Here is a 17,480-nt window from a genome sequence, read left to right as displayed (position 1 = left end):
GCCTTTGCTTTGTTCAAATGGACCGCAAGTCTCTTTCTCTGTATGTGTGTTTTTTGTCTTTGCTAAGCTCATTACGGAACTGCTTATAAGCAAGGTTCTATTCTGGTATAGTACTTGTGGCAACAGCCAAAGGGCGCGCCTACTGTGTATTGTTTTTGCATGTCCTCCATTTCGAAACAAAAGATAATAACAGTCCCAAAAAAAAGTGAACTAATTAGCGCTTCAAGGCGAACACAACAAAATAAGCACAAAAAGAAAAAATACTTGTAAAAACATATAAAAAACTGCTTTTGTTTTGGTTTATTTTTTGTGGGTCTTGGCAATTATAATGTTGAATGGGTTTTTTGTTGCGAGTGGGAAGAGGTAGGAATTCGAAAGATGCTAGTGATGCATATAAATGAACCTTTTAATATTCATTAAGATTGTCAAATATATTCTCCATGTCCGTCTCCGTTTCTTGTGTTTTGTTTTGTTTTGTTTTGTTTGCTCGACAATTTCGGAGCTCTCGTCGTTTTGGCAACTTAATGCGTTTTCGTGTTTGTGGCTGCAGCTGCTTTTCCGTTTTCCTCTCAACGTTGCTCGGTTGCTTGGATGCCGTTGCTCGGCTGCTGCTTGCTGTTTTCAAGAGGAAACTGCCAACTGCCTTTGCACCATTATCCATTCTCTCTGACATCCTGTCAAGCAATTCCATTTGCGATGTGGCGGCTGTCAGTTTGGCGCATTGCTGCTCAGCTGGTTGTCTCACTGCCACTCAAGATGCAAGTCGGTGGATGACAGCCCTTGGATGCCATTTCTTTGCCACCTCCGAGCATAATTTACATTGTCGTGAAGGGAATTGAAAATTCCTTTGCCAGCTAGAGAAAGAGAGAGTGAGAGCTGCTCTCACACAAGTTGTGTGTGTGTGTGTATGGATAGAAAAGTTAGCCTTGCCTGTTGAGTTGTGATTTTTAGCCTTGTTCATTTGTTTCCAGACTGATTGCATCATAATTACCCCCGCCCTCTGCTCTTCCTAAGTGCTTTTTAACGAGCTGCTGCTGCTGCTACAGCTACAGCTGCCTCTTCACCCGTTTGTCCACTTTTCGGGGCAAATTTGCGTTGGCCAACACACATGACCGAAAACAAATGCTGTAATTTCCAGTCATGTGCGTTTGCTCTGATTTTGTCGCTATAATCTGCTACATGAACCCATAATTTGTAATTTCAACCTAATTACTTTGACTGCCAGTTGTATATACGTATATGGACTGACCCAGCGGGGAGAAGCGAGGCGGGAGGCGTGACGAAGGCAAAAACATTGTCGTCAGCCATAAAATGTCAGCAGCAAGCAACAAAACGCCCATTTCGACAGCAGCCGCAGCCTTCACTTACAACTTACACACATACACACAGACACACGCACGCACATGTTAACACTCTGCCACGCCCACATAGTCAGTCAGTCTGTGTATGGGGGTCAGTCACACATGTTGTTGTTCGACGACTCGTATTTGCGGATGCCACATATTCCTGGCATTTGCGGTGCGACATATGTAAATTTCTGACAGCTGTTTGGAGGTCATTGAAATTGATTTTTAGTTTGTATCACCAAATAAAGGATACGCAAATAGCAGCCAGAAATAGTCGTAGTACATAGTAGTGCCTATAAGAAATAGATTAAGAGTTGACCCATTAACAATAATGGATAAAGGATTGACAGTTCTCTCAATTATGACAGCATACTTTTCGGGGCATGACGTGTGAGCGACTTTTTGTGAGGAAATTTTGCGATATAAATAGATTGCCATTTAATACGAAACGAAAGTGAAGAAATAAGATAGAAAGATAAGAAGTTAAAGTTTACTATAAGAGCGAAGGATATAGAGAATATATTTTACCAGGAACCGTAAATAATCATTAATAATAATAATACAGATATTGTATAGCATACTTTTTAGGGCGGAATCTTATAAGTTGTTATTTAATTCAAAGTAAAGATGTCGGAGAAAAAGAAATTAAATTTTTGATGTTAAAAACTTTAGATCATCTATTACAAATGCGCTTTTATTAATAATGAGCTGTTTACAAATAAAACATTGTTAAATTACTTTTGACTATAACAATGGATAGCACAATATTATTATTTTGTTTTGTGTTTTTTTTTTTAAATTACTCTTTTGAAATTGATTTGAAAAAGATCGATGTGAATTACATCTTTATTTTTGGATTATAAAGATGGTTAATTTTTATGTTTCCTTTCATTGTAATGAAGTTGGACGCAAAAGTAATTATTGAGAAAAAAAATACAATTTAAAATCATTAAATAGAGAAGAAAGGGCAATACAAATAAATATCATAATATTCCATATAAAAATTTATTACTATCACTGGACTATACAGATAAATTATAAATAGATGGCTGAGAATATATTTATTATTTTATAGGTAAAAATGGCATTTGTAAATTTACTGACAATATTTATAAGCTTTGTAAAATAGATTCTTCAAAAACAATGTTGCAAAGTAATCAAAGTGTTTCATTCTCATGGCCATATGCATATTGATATGCATGGAATTTGTGGTGTTAATCGAATGAATTTAAATTAAAAATGCCATTGCCTAGTTTGCCGGCACACGCTGAGCTCTTAGTGGAATTGCATTTTTTTTTTCTTTTTGCCGTCTGTACGGGCAATTAAACAATTTGCGACACATTTTATTGCCTCGTACAAATGATTCGGAGTTTTTCTGGCGAAATAAAAATACTGCATACATATTTAAAATATCTTGTAATTTTTTTCAATTTAAATAGTTTAACGCGTTGGTTTTTGGGCTGATTGCCCGCAGAACAGAACAGCGAGAGACTCTATACATTGTTCATTATATTTAACAGCTGCAGCTGCGATGTATGATTTTTTATCGTTCATCAAAAATGAGTAATGAAAAAGTATCACAAAAATGCGGCGCAAATAAAAAAGTCAGATGAACTCGAACGCGAACTCGAGACAGGCGTATGATGGGCGAGCGGCTTGTTTACATTTTATTTGACTGAGTAAATATTCTATATATATATATATATATATATATATGGGACTGGCCAGTTTTAAATACAGCAAATAATAATAAAAATAAGAATGTAAATAAACGATGATTCGATTTATTATTAAATGCATGTGTATAAATATTTAAGCCAAGCGACGCGAGCGACAAAAACGCGGCAGTTAAATCAAAAATTAATGTCTTGATGCTGCGGCAACTGCAGTAACGGTACTTTACCGGGTACTCAAAATGGGAGTGGTGAATGGGACAGAGGTTTGAGGGTGATGTCAGAGTGGGCACAGGAAGCTGATATGTCATGTGCATTCATAAATCATTTCACAAAATTGAACCGGTCAAGTCGCAGGACACCACAAAACCCAATCGCATCACTTGGTTAAAGTGTATTTAAATGCAGTCACCTAAAGACAGCAGGCAGGCAGACAATGTTGACAACTTGGAGTATTATGATGTTGGTTAAGATACTCTTATTTTATTCTTAAAGAGATTTATTGTAATAATTATAGGGTTTATTAACAATATGATCAATTTATATTTTATCAAAAAATAATTATTATTTGAGTTTTTTTCGGATTGATCGATCAATTATTATTTTTTTCTGAGCTAAATTAATGCTTATAATTACTGTTTTTGGTTGATTGATTTGATTAAAAATGAGTACAGAAACATTTTCTATAATTGCTTTACATCTACTTATGATATAAGCTATAGTCTTAAACAATTGGTTTAGCTAAAGTTAGTAGTTGGTTAAGCCTGGTTACTTGCGTCATGTTCAGTATATTCCAAGCTCAATACTAATTACCAAATATTAATCTGTGCCTTCAGCTACTTGTTAATTTTCATTTGTACACACATCTTGGATTCAATTCCATATCAAATCTAGTCATTCATATAATTTTGTTCAGTCCAAAGTAATTTGTCTTTTCCTTACTTTTAAGCCAATGATATCTAGTCTTTAATCTCACAGTGTCTCAATTTTACATTTAACTCAATTTGACACTCTTAATTGCCAGTTATTTTGTCTATAGCTAAACATTCCATTAAAAACATTGATTTTACATTTCCTGTTAAATCAACTTTAATTTTACATATTTTCTTTGATTGCCATTAGTCATCTGAATGTACTTGATATTTCATTGGACTGACATAAGCCACAGGCACACTTAACTGTTTGCTAAATATCGACAACTAGTCAGATTTAGCTCTCCATAAATCACTTTTGAAATGAACATACAAAACGCTTGACATAGTCGCCATGCTCTGTTGGGGAGTTGAAGTAGACAATAGTGAAAGATGGAATCGAAATGAAACGAAATGTAACAATTCATGCGCAATGAAAATGTGGCCATGTTATGACAACGGCAACAACAGCAACATCAACAGGAAAATAGCAGCAAAAGCAACAGAAACAGCAACAGCAACTACAACTGCAATAACTGTAATAAAAGCAAAAGCAACAAGAATAATAAGAACGATGCGTAGAGCGGTCATAAAATAGCAACATCAATGCAGCGCGTTCATTTGTATACACAACTGACCGGAATACAGTGCTATTAATAATAAATGTAGCAATGGCAACACATACACTGACATCACACACACACCCGTACACACACAGTGACATACAGAGCAGCAGTCAAATGAACTTTGCAAACCGAAAATCCCAACAAACAACAACGAAACAACAACGCAGAGAAGTCATTGCCCATAAACGAAGCCTCGTAGGAGCTGCAATGCGTATATGACATTGTTGTTGTTGTTGTAGTCAGTCATACACACACACACACACACACATACATATAGCATATACAACATTGTAAAGCCCACACAACAACAAATGAACATGCGAGTGCCATAATAATAATAAATGCCATAATCCCTTGAATTGGCGCGCCTCTGCGCTCTCTCATTCTCATATCTCTGCTCTCTCTTTTCCCAACTCCCACGCGTTGCCGTATACAATTTTTATTTTCAATTTTCATTGTTTCATCTGCAGCAACAAAAACATCAACAACAACAACGTCGAGAGCAACAAGAACGACCACAACAATCACAACAACGAGCAACGACGACTACGACAACAATGCAAAGCGGCGCGTCAAGTGAATTAAGCGATTTTTAAAGCTTTACGCTAAATGAAATTTGAATTGCCATTTTCTGGAAATTGGAAAAGTGGAAAGTGTTCACTTGTGTGTGCAAATTAAATTACGCAAAACAAATAAATGTAAATCATTCCTTTCCACCCGCACACTCACTCGCAAACAAAACAAACAACATCAACATGTATGAGAAATCAAAGTAAATCTGCGATATCCAAATGCAAATATCTATGAAATGAATGCAGAACGCTGTGAAAACTAAATAACCAAACAACATTTCGTGTAATTCAACAAACTGTGTGTGCGTGTGTGTGGGTGTGCAAGTGTGTGTGTGTATTTTACTAATTCTGATTAAACACACAAATCTGTGAATAACACACAACACAAAATGTTTATCATTACGGTAATTAAACTCTTGCTAATTGCGCTCAACATATTTCCAAGCCGTTTCACAAATCGGCGAATTATGTTTCTCATCTACATGACGAATTTAGTGACACATGGTAAGTATTAAATTGTAATGGTCATATTTTAGAATTTTAGTGTTAGAATGGTCGAATTTAAATTGCAGTAAATTTTGGAAAATTTTCATAGCATACTTATTTGGGCTGTCGGAATTATATTTTGTTATGGATCTTTTTGGTGACAATTATTAACTATAATAGAAACATGCTACGAAAATACAGAAATATATTATATATATATAAATATATACATTCTATTTTCTCCATAATAAATAAAATCAATAAATAATTTTGTACTTTTAATTTTATTTTTTAAATATTGGGAAATAAAATGTTTCATACAAGAAACCAATTTGTGAAGGATAAGTTAAATATGTTCGTTCGTGTGGTTGGATTTTATGTTTTTAGCTTCACTGTAGAACAAGTTACTAATTATACGTATACGGGTTATAGAAATGTAAAGTGAAAGTTTTTTGTCTTTGACAAGTGGGTGCTTTAATATGCAAAAAACTTCTGCTGCAGTCCGGTCTTAGCTCTGTGCACTATTTTGTATCTAATAGAATATCAATTAACCAAATATAGCTTTTGGTATATTTTTGTATTTTTTTAAATTTATATCAAATATAGCCTTTGGTATATTTTAGTATATTCATTTTGAATATTTTAAGAAGAATATCATATTGTTTTACTTTTATGGAAAATGAGCAGACCATATCTCACAATCGAGAACATCCGAAAGTAACTTCTAACTTGTTTTAAATATTGAGTAGGTTATATTTTTTTTATACATTTTTTATATAAAAAATAATAGAAATATCTATACTGCCAATTTATTTTCTCATAGCAGTGGGTACTCACCAAAAATATTAAACATAATTCTATTTACACCTGCTATTATCACACTTTTTGAACCTTATTTATAAAGCACAAGTTTCTCGACTCTTTGTTAGCGAAGTTCCCCTTTTATTTGCACCATCTCGCGAATTTAGATTAGAGATTAACATTGCATAAATTTGCAAGTCAATCTACTAGAATTTTAAAGCAAAGTAGCCGCATTTTCGGAACCCTCACACGAAGCTACTTCACGCGGAACTGCTTTAAAATTTAGCGAGCACACCCTTAATGCTTGACTCCTTTTCGGAGTGAACAAAGGATTTGCAGACTGTTGCGAGGTGTTTGGTGTCGAAACTGCTGGGAGCCGCGTCATAATTTAATTAGTAAAATGAGACCTCAAATTGTCGGGCGACGGCAGCAGCAGCAGCAACGACGACGGCGACGACAACGATGCCGGCTTGCATTCAATTTCAATGCCAGCTACGTTGTATCCGCATCCGTGTCCGTGTCGATGTTGATGTCTGCATCTGAGTGTGTTGCTGCAGGTCGCAATGTGGCAGGTGAGGCAGTTGTGTGTATGTGTGTGTGTGTGTGCGTTGCTGGTATGCGGGAAGCCAGCTGCGTGTTGCAGATAGGTGCATCCACTTGCCTCCGCCTGCTGCTGCTGTTGCTGCTGATGGTGTTTTGCTTTTGTGCAACATTTCCGCAGCAAAAGCAGCACACGAAATGAAAGCGTAGCAAAAACAAAAGTCTCATTCCCAGCAGCAGCAACAACCAAGGACGTCCGCAACGTGCCTTGCAACAGGCTGCGGTTGGCGCTCAAAACTCCATCTCCAACTGCCGGCTAGATAAAAAATTGCTTTGTTAAATTATTTCATAATGACACTAACTGCAGCCCGTTGATTATATTTGGCCTGCGGGTCATGGACATCCGGCAACAGCAGCCAGCAACAGCAGCAACTGCAGTTGCAACTGCACCTTATTTAAATATGCTGAGCCATAAATTATATCACTTTCTCCAGCAGCTTTGGCACGTTGCGCTTCCGACATAAATAGATTTATTTTTATAATTAGTAAAACATTAAATTTTAGCTGCCCAAAAAAGTATGCAATCTGATAAATTTTAATTAAAAATAAATTTCAATTTTAATTATAGAGTATATTAGACTGCGACTTTAGTCAACTATTCTCTATTTTTTGTTGCGCCTGCTTGGCTGCTCATTAACTAACCGACTTGTTTATGCCACTCTTCATTCGCAGTTATGATGGATGAGCCACGCTTTGCACAGCCCATACCGAATGTCACCGTTGCCGTCGGCCGTGATGCGAATCTGCCCTGTGTGGTCGAGCATTTGGGTGGCTATAAGGTAAGTCAAATGTAGCGAAGAACGGGGGAGTCGTGTCATAAATCGTGCGTACTGTGTGTGAACATTGCCGTCATTGAATGGAAGTTTCAAGCTGGCGACTCTGTCTAAAATCAATTTTGTGAATTGCTCGCAAATACGCACCAAGAGCGAGAGATAGACTCAAACACAGACTACGTCAGCTTGCGTGTTGAATTGACAGCCAGAGATAAAGGCAGACGTGATGTTGTGCCACTGACAAGTTGTGGCCTATAGGCGCCAAGTGACAAGGAAATCGAAAAAGGGAATAACTCAAGCTTTAAAGCAGCGAAAGTCTTAATGCCTAGAAAATCACTTATCATTTATCTCCTTGGACACTGCGCGTTCATAACAAATCACAAATATTTACTCGCCATATCAAACTTCATATAAAACTGTGCACAGAGTCCTTTCTCGTGTGTGTCCTTGTCACAAAGACCGAGTGAACGCTTGGCGCGCTTATTGGACTTCCATCAGGCGCAGAGAGAAAGCTATTGTTGGTTGGGAAGCTGAAAACGAGAAACTCATTGCTGTCACTGGGCAGTAAAGTAAATTTGAAAAGTTTGCTGCACAAAATCCAGTGGCATACTCGAGACTCAGTCCTTGTCCTTATGTCACACGCAACGCAAGCCAAAAGAATGAAAAGTATATTAAACAAGTGAGTAAGCTACAGTCGAGTGTGCTCGACTGTGAAATACCCGCTACCCATTTTCAACAAAAGTAAAACCGTTTGGTTGTACTCAAAAGTATATATATATATACCGAAGGATATAAGATATACTCAAATATGGTATATCGATGATTCTATAATTCTCTAAATATACCATATATTGCAAAATATACCATAGATTACCATATAGTACAAAATATACCAGAGAGTACAACATGGTATATGTATATATATATATATATATATATATATATATACAGTCAAAATATACCGAAGTGTACAAAATATATATATATAGTAGCATATATACCATAGAGGACAAAATATACCAAATAGTGCAAATTATAGTAATGTAGTCATAATAATAGCACATTACCAACCAAAGCAACTAAGAGTCGACAGCGATTTTCAGTCATGTAAATCCATTTATTAAATAACTACTGCAATATATACTTTAAAAGGCTGTAGATGATTGCTTCTGCCTGTTACATATATTTGCGGAAATCACAAAGTTATATTACCCTTCTGTGTTTTGGGTAGCGGGTATAAAAAGCGGAAACAGCTGTCAACTTGGCTTGCTGCTGGCTACATCTCTTCATTTATTACAAATGTCTGAGTTATATATTATGTGTGTTTTCGTTTTAGGTGGCCTGGATACACATTGATCGACAGATGATACTCACCATACACAGACACGTTATATCAAGGATACCACGGTACAGTATTACGTATACGGACAACACGTGGCTGCTGCACGTGAATCAGGCGCATCAGGATGATCGCGGCTATTACATGTGCCAAGTGAACACCAATCCCATGATTAGCCAGGTGGGCTATCTGCAGGTTGTAGGTGAGTAGTCAGTCAACCTTCTCTCTCCATCCTATTTTCGATGTTAATCCATGCTTTCCCCCAATGCCAATGGCAGTGCCACCCAACATACTGGACATTGAGAGCACACCATCTTCGGTGGCGGTGCGTGAAAACCAAAACATCAACATGACATGTCGCGCCGATGGTTTTCCCACACCAAAAATCATTTGGCGACGCGAGGATGGCGAGGAAATTGCCGTTGAAAAGAAGAAGAAAGGTATGCGCCAAAAGTTGTTTGCTACTGCCCTCCTCGGTCTCATTGAAAATTCTCTATGCTCGGCACGTTTATTTCCATGGTGCGGACAACACTTCCTTCCGGCAAACATTCAGTGCTTGTGTACGATGGCGATGTGCTGCCGCTGACCAAAGTGAGCCGCAATGAGATGGGTGCCTATCTGTGCATTGCCACCAATGGAGTGCCGCCCTCGGTGTCCAAGCGGATCATATTGGATGTGGAGTGTAAGTAGTAGTAGTAGTAGTAGTGGTGGAGAGCTAAAGCAAAAGCCAAAAGCCAAATAGTGGACTTAAAGTGCCAGACGGGGAGGACATCAACTCGAGACTGGGACTGGGAAGTAAATGTAAAACTATATCTACATGGTATTGACGCTAGTCGAAGGATACGTATGAGCGAGCAAGCGAGCCTGGGCACATTATTATTGCCATGGCTGTAACACGCGCGTGCACTTAACGAGCACGACGACAACGAGGACGACTAGCAGACGTTAAGGGATGGGGGATAGCTGTATCTATGCGGCAATTCATCCATCTATATATGTGTGTGGAGCAGAGCGTACCTGCTGCTCATCAATTTAACTGCAAGGCGCGCTCGTCCCCCCGTGACAAAAGCAGATCCTGGCTTGGTGGTTCTTGCTAATGCAGCTGATATACTACTCTTCCCTTATACTATATGTATGTGTATGTACGCGACTGTTGCACGCCGTTTGCCCAAGTAAACGCTTGTTAATCCTAACGAGTTTCTGCTGCCACCCCCTAAATGCCTCCCTCTCTACCTCCCTCCATTCCATTCGCCGCGTCGCGTTTGCTGCGCATTGACAATAATTCACGTCACGTACCTGCAATAAAGTCACTTGCCGGCATTGCACGTATGATTTTGACGGCGTTTCGCAACTATCTCGCTCTATCACACGCATGCCGCTATCTCTCACTCTTTTTTTCCTATTTTATTATGAACGGTTTTGTGCGTCGAAGGTAGAATTGCCACCAGAGAGAGAGAAAGAGAAAGAGACGTAAGCTAGGCATTGTTGGCAGCGGCGCTTTAATTCTCCTCTTCTCGTTCGCTGTTTCAATTTTCGTTTGTGTGTGTGTTTCACAAAACTGGGACAAACTGTTGAAAAATTCGAAAATCTGTTAGAGAAAGCAGAATGTGCCAACAGCAAGCGTTGTGTCAGTGTTCAAGCACAAACCACAACTAAATTGATAGAAATTCAACTTGTTATACACAACATAAATTTACTTTTTTTGATGCCTTTGCCAAAGCCAAAGCTTAAAATTAATAATATTTTGAGGAATTTCAATAAAATCTAAGCTTATAAATTTTGTTGGAAGATGCCGCAAAACCAATAACGAAATGCAAAAGACAAGGATGAATGTGGCTTAATGAGAGTGCTGGACTGTCGAATATCCTGTGTTAGGATAAAATTAAAAATAATCCATAAATGTAGTTATATACATTTATTTGAATTTAAGAGTTTTTAATTGGTAAATATTATTGAGTGAAAATATTATTTGAATTTTGCAAACTGAGTTTGCTCGATTGCCAAATATTCTATGATGATAAATCAATAAAAGTAATCTGTGAAAATATAAAATGATTACAAATAAAATATTTGTTACATATTTGATTTCGTAAGTTAACTTTAGGAATATGTATATTATTGTATAGCAATAACAGATGTATAGATATTATTATTTCAAATAAGAATTATAAATAATTGAATCCACATATAAATTGCGAGTGCTGGATACTGATGACTAATACTAAAATACTCCAATGTATTAAATAATAATTTTTTTGCAGTATTCATTGAATACTGAATGTATAAAATTCATATATTTTTGCATTTTCAACTATGTCACTTTTGCTTGATGACTATTACTAAAATACTCGAAAGCATTAAGTAAAAGTAGTTTAAAGTATTTATTGAATACTAAACGTATACCATAAATATTTTTCCATTTTTATGCAATTAGTTTACAAAGTCATCTATGAAAATGTCAGCCTCTTGCACACACTTTTATCAAGCAACAAATTATGAATTTCTTCATGAAGCTATTGAATAGAAAGTAAAGTATTTCTAATTGCACTTTTGATTATTGAAAGATTTTATTGAAATGTTTAATTAAACACTTTTCAAAGGATAGACCGATTTTATTGCTCAAACAGTGCTTCGCCAAACTTTAATATTAGAGGAGAACATTCAACTCAATACGCATCGAGCGAGTATTGGCAGAAAAACTCTGTATGCTGTAGCTGTGATGTAATAATCCCAAAAACCCACAGCACGTACTTTCTCTGCTAAACTTTACAATTCTTTTCTCGTTTTTTTTTTTTTTGTGTGTGGTGTTTTCTTTTTTTAGAGGAACTCGAGACGGCAAACGTGTGTTGTGTCTCGGTGTTTCATGACAGCCATGTCTCGCATAAGTTTTTCAGCTTTGTCATTGCACTTTCATTTTAAGCTTGGCAGACAGACAGAAGGACAGACACACATTGAACATACGTAATGCTGCAGCTTATGCGTGCTTTGGCCAAACGCTTAAAATGCAATGCCACCTTGTCACACACACACACACACACACACACGGAGACATAGACGACGGGGTGACTCTTATATATACAGTATTTTCTCTGAGGTATCATTTACTTTACTGACATTTGCCACCACCTTCTCTCGCTCCTCTTCTTTTACAGTCTCGCCCATGATTTGGGTGCCGAATCAACTTGTTGGCGCGCCAGCTGGCACAGATGTAACCATCGATTGCCACACGGAGGCGCATCCCAAGTGAGTTGTTTGCCACTTTTTTTCCTTTTTGTTTTGATGTGCGCATTTTCTTTTTGCATTTGATTTGAAGCTGCTTTGCACTTTGCTGGGCGCTGCCATTAAACTGATGAAATGTTTGCGTCAACTTTCTTTGCAGAGCCATCATCTATTGGGTGTACAATTCAGTGATGGTATTGCCGAGCAAAAAGTATAAGACCGACTACACGGAGAACTCATATCGGTAAAGCGCCGTTGTTAAATATTTATTATGCATTTGCACTTGCACCTGACAGTAGACGAGTGTGTTCCCAAAAGTCAAACCTCCCGCATTTCACAAAATTGCAAATGAAGTTGGCCTGACAAGATTTTAAAGATCAAGAGTCAAGGGCAACTTGGAGAAAACGCTGGCCGGAACACACACTATGTCACTTTACTACCACTTGTATCTGTATCTCTTGTATATATTTGTATCTATTTCGTGTAGTGCACACATGAAACTGACGATAAGAAACCTGCAATATGGCGACTTTGGCAACTATCGATGCATCTCAAAGAACTCGCTGGGGGAAACGGAAGGCTCCATACGTGTTTATGGTAAGTGCAGCGTTTGTATTGGTAGCTTAAGTGCACTAGTTGCAGCAAACACACACATCTATACATACACACACACACATTCACCTGCTGTTGCAATGCAATATCGAGCGCCTTTTGTGCCACAATTTTGCCAAAAGCTTTTACCTATGTGCCGCTCCAGCGCGCCCACAAGCAGTCCAACCGAATCGAGTCGAGTAGAGTTGAAGCAATGTTGCCACGTCTGGCTAGGAGACGCCTCCACTCTCCTCCCCTCTCTCTTCCACTCTCTTCGATATGTGTGCTCTTCTGTGCACTGTGCTCTCGAGCGTAAAACTAAACGAGCGACCACCAACGAAGCTGAACTCTACGTCTGGCTCTCGATGATTCCGACGCTCTATGTCTGGGTTTTCAAATTCGCAAAACACTGACAGGACACGTGGATACATTCAGTATATGTATATACCAAAAACAACAGAAAAAAAAAATACAGCTGCATTTCGGAATTGTTTGACTTTGTGTATCGCTTGCAGCAAACAAGCAATTCGTTGTTCAACTGTGCCTATGCTTCACTTTGCCCTCTCTCGCTTGATTTTTATGTGATTCCTATTTATTTTTTATGCATTCAGTTTGCTTCGAGAACGCATTTGCCTTTTGCTCTCTTTTTTTTGCCGATTAAATAGGAAAGTTTTCCCCTTACCGTTTACAGCAGAAGGTCGCTGCTGTTTTGATTGCGAGCGACCTCAGAAGGTCGAGCTCGAAAGTGTTTTCCATGTGAGTTGCCATCTCTCTCCTTTTTATTTTTGCAATTAAACAGTTTGCTGACTTTGTGGGTTAAGAACCACAGAAGCCAATGCAATTTAGTAATTTAATTTTTGTCGAAAATGGACTCGATATTTTTATTTTACTGAGAATTGAAGAGAACTTTAAATTGATTGCTTAACTATGAATGAAAATATATTTCTTTATGTTAAAGAAATTTGCATTTGAAGTAAATACTTTGAAAACGTTTTACAAATGACTTAACACAGACCGAATTTATAAAATACATTTGAATTTGCAGTACAATAATGGAACTTGGTTTTATTTTGATTTAAAATTGATTTTACTAGAGTATTAGTTTTTGCAGTTTATCTGTGGAAAACATTTTTAACTTGGTAAAAAAAAGACTTCGAAGCTTTATAAACAAATTACATTGCGTTTAATAGTCTTAAATATAATTTCTAACTATTTAACAATGGCAGAAATCGAATGCTAGTTTTAAAGTAATTCAAAAAACAATTTTATATGGCGAAAATCGGCTGTAGGTGTCACTAATATGGTATATTTTTTAATTTGTGGTATATTTTTAATGTATTAGTGTATCAATATGCCAAATATAGATAGCGGATTCGACTTTAACTTTCTTATTTGTTCTTTATTTTTTCTAATATTACTTACTATTTACTCATTACTATTACTCATTTTTTGTAATATTACTTACTATTCATCCACAAAGTAAAAAATATACCATATTGTCGACCAAAGAAGTTACGACCTGACATCTACAGCCGGTTTTTGTCATAAAAGTATTTTTAACCCCGCAAAGTTAATTTAAAACTGCAATTAAAGCCCGTTTAATAAATAATTACAGAAATGTTTGCACACTTTTTTGTTGGGCCGTTGAACACCGTCTCAATTATTTATTCTGTCATTCACCTCAATTCGATATTTAATTTAATACTCAAATTGCACAAGGTTATGAGGTAGAAAGATTTGTTAACCCACTTTTTGCCATACAAAAATAATGTGGCTAATCAAGAAAAAAAGGCAGAGCGAAGCTAAAGTTGCCTGCAACTTGACCGCTGTGGCAGCACCAACTCAGGATGAGGAGCGAGGAGGGAAGAGGCAGAGCGACCTTTTCAATTCGAAACCACTTGACATAGAAACCACAGCTTGCAGCTTGCGTTGGCATACATTTCCCACACACACAAACACACAGAGAGTGAAATTAAAAACTCATTTTGTTGATTTTGCGATAATTAATTATGCGCTGGTTATTCGATTTCATTTTCATTTTGTGTGTGTTTTTTTCGCTTTTCTGTTGCAGAAATACCTTTGCCATCAACACCATCGAAGCAAGTAACGCACACCACCGTCGAGTCCAGGGAGAGTAAGTATAGTATCAGACAAGCTGATGGCACTGATATGTGTGTTAAAGGTGTAGAAAGATGAGATGGAGGATGAGCAGGAGGAGGGAGAGGAAACGCTGCTCGTTTTTGTGCTTAACACATGCCGAGGAGCGTTGCATAAACTGTGAAAGTCACACCGGCAAACCGACACTTACTCACACACAAACACACACACATACACACGGAGAGAGAAGGATACACAGAGGATACGGCGAGCCACAAACAAAACTGCGAAAGTAGCAGCTAAGCCAGACAGAGCCACAAACACCAACACACATAGACACAGATAGAGATGTGCGGTGGGGGAGTGAGACACGCCCACAAAGAGATAAAGTAAAGCAAAGCACTTTTGACTATTTCAACGTGGGGCTTTCGAAACTCAAGTCGAGCAGAAAAGTACACACACACACACACATATATACAAGTGTGTGTGCGAGTGTGTGTGTGTGTGCCTGGCTTGAAGTCCAGGCCAAAGCAATATGCTGCGGATTATGCTGCAAGGGGATTTTCGGGGGCATTAGGTTGGAAACACATTTGAAACACTGCCGAGAGCAGCAACAACAAGGACAACAAGGGAAACAACAACAACTTTAGTGAAAGAAAGAACCAAACATATTTTATTTAAAGTGAGTGGCGCGGCGAGTACAGCTTTAGCTTCAGCTACAGCTTCAGCTCCCGCTGTTGCTCTCTCCTAGCTGCAATGGAACGTAATCCTCGCCGAGACAACAAAAGGATGTGTGCTTCGTACTCTATATGTATGAGTGTGTCATTTCCTCTTTTTCTCATTCGTTGTGCGGTAAATTTTTGTATCGCTGCCAAGTGGCTGGCACAAGATTTCCACACAATTTAACTTGCGAAGAGAGCAGGTTGAGCCATTTATTGAGTTATTAGCTGCATTGCAAACAAGTTAACAATGCACTAACTCACTTCTTTCACTCTATCTCTCCTTGTTTAGGCAACATTATACCAGCGTTACGCAACGATACAACGAAATCGCTGCAAACGGATGTGTATGCAATGAAAAACGATTTGTATACTGGCAGTGGTTCATCATTGGCAGCCTCCGGCTCCTCATCGGCTGCCTCATCGAGCTCATCATCGTCGTCGATGCAAACCTCGTTGCTGCCCGGCGGCGCCGCCGGCAACAGTTTGTCAGCGTTAAGCGGTGGCGCCGCCGCTGGCGGTCCGGGCAGCAAAGGTTCCCTAGCGATAGGCAAAAGCATGTTCTACACCGAGAGACCACCGAATGAATATGCAAGTGCAGCGGGTAAGTGATCAAAGCAGAGTTCTACATATATACGTACATACAACTTTAGCTAATCCAATAACAATTCTTTATCCTTTGTGTGCTGCATTTGGGTTTGCAGCTGGATTGCTGCATAGGCTGAGTTGGCTGCTTGCTGGATTAATTCTGGCTGCGCTTTGAAATCAATAATTTTGTTTTAGTTACTCGAAGTAAGCATTTGTGAAATGCAGCCAAAGGGGGTTCAACACAAACAAAAAAAAAACAAAAATTGGGGTAGCTTTTAGGGGTCTCTAAATTGATTTCGCAGTGCAAGCAGAACAATGATGATCATGATGATGATGATGGTAAAATACATTTGTTTATAGCAACAAAAACAAAAACAATAATAATCTAACATAACTACATACATATATATTTAATTGAGTTTATTTCGCTCGAAATAGTTTGTAAATTGAACTAACGAAAGAACGAGAGAAATATTCAAGTATTTTTTGTCAACAATAAAAATGCTCATTCAATGTACAATATGAAAAACATAAACATAAGTGAACACACGTGTATTTAGAAATTTATTTATATATTATATTGTATATGTATAATAAAAGTTAGTATGAAATTGTTGAGCTTTGTGCTTGGTCGAGTGTCAGTTTTAGGGCTTAGCATATTATTTTCCCCCAAAAAGAAACGAAAACAAATTTGCAAAAGCAAAGCTTTTTCTTATGCAGAAAAAAAAAATAGAGAGAACGTGAATTGCATAGATACGTTGTATCTATGATGTGAGATAATACTTTTGCTTCAATGGAAATGAAAATGCAAATGAAATGAAAACTAGAATTTAATTCATAAATTGAGAACAAAATTGCATATCTGCTGTATGCATATCTAAGGATAATAACAGAACCTACCATATCTTAATGTTATTCACATATATGACGAGATATATACACACATACATATGATATTTATACTTTATATGCCATTCATTATTTTACTTTATAACTTTTATGCGACTTTTTCACATGCCGCAGTCTATTAATTTGGGTCAGCGCTGCACAATTAAATGAAGACATTAAAGTTTTTTAATTTCCACTTATCTTTTATCATTATTAAATTTTGTAATACCCTTTAAATTGTACAAAAAGAG

The 17,480-nt window shown here is 37.5% G+C and overlaps 1 protein-coding gene across 3 annotated transcripts in view; it reads left to right on the top strand.

The window, feature by feature from the left end:
• Window positions 1-17,111, top strand: part of LOC133842870 (lachesin) — a 64,165-nt gene extending 47,054 nt beyond the window's left edge. For all 3 annotated transcript variants that reach the window (XM_062276151.1, XM_062276150.1, XM_062276152.1), the window contains 11 exons: window positions 5,027-5,632; window positions 7,688-7,794; window positions 9,125-9,329; window positions 9,406-9,567; window positions 9,681-9,809; window positions 12,280-12,370; window positions 12,507-12,590; window positions 12,834-12,943; window positions 15,009-15,071; window positions 16,046-16,357; window positions 16,458-17,111. In XM_062276151.1, coding sequence (XP_062132135.1) covers window positions 5,518-5,632; window positions 7,688-7,794; window positions 9,125-9,329; window positions 9,406-9,567; window positions 9,681-9,809; window positions 12,280-12,370; window positions 12,507-12,590; window positions 12,834-12,943; window positions 15,009-15,071; window positions 16,046-16,357; window positions 16,458-16,516 — 1,437 coding nt within the window. In that variant the 5' untranslated portion in view covers window positions 5,027-5,517 and the 3' untranslated portion in view covers window positions 16,517-17,111. The remainder of the gene's footprint in view (window positions 1-5,026; window positions 5,633-7,687; window positions 7,795-9,124; window positions 9,330-9,405; window positions 9,568-9,680; window positions 9,810-12,279; window positions 12,371-12,506; window positions 12,591-12,833; window positions 12,944-15,008; window positions 15,072-16,045; window positions 16,358-16,457) is intronic.
• The last annotated feature ends 369 nt before the right edge of the window (window positions 17,112-17,480 follow it).

The sequence above is a fragment of the Drosophila sulfurigaster genome, chromosome 3 (assembly GCF_023558435.1).
Source record: "Drosophila sulfurigaster albostrigata strain 15112-1811.04 chromosome 3, ASM2355843v2, whole genome shotgun sequence".
Classification (NCBI taxonomy): Eukaryota; Metazoa; Arthropoda; class Insecta; order Diptera; family Drosophilidae; genus Drosophila; species Drosophila sulfurigaster.
Note: the sequence above shows the minus strand (reverse complement) of the source record. Positions and strands in the feature narration are given on the sequence as shown.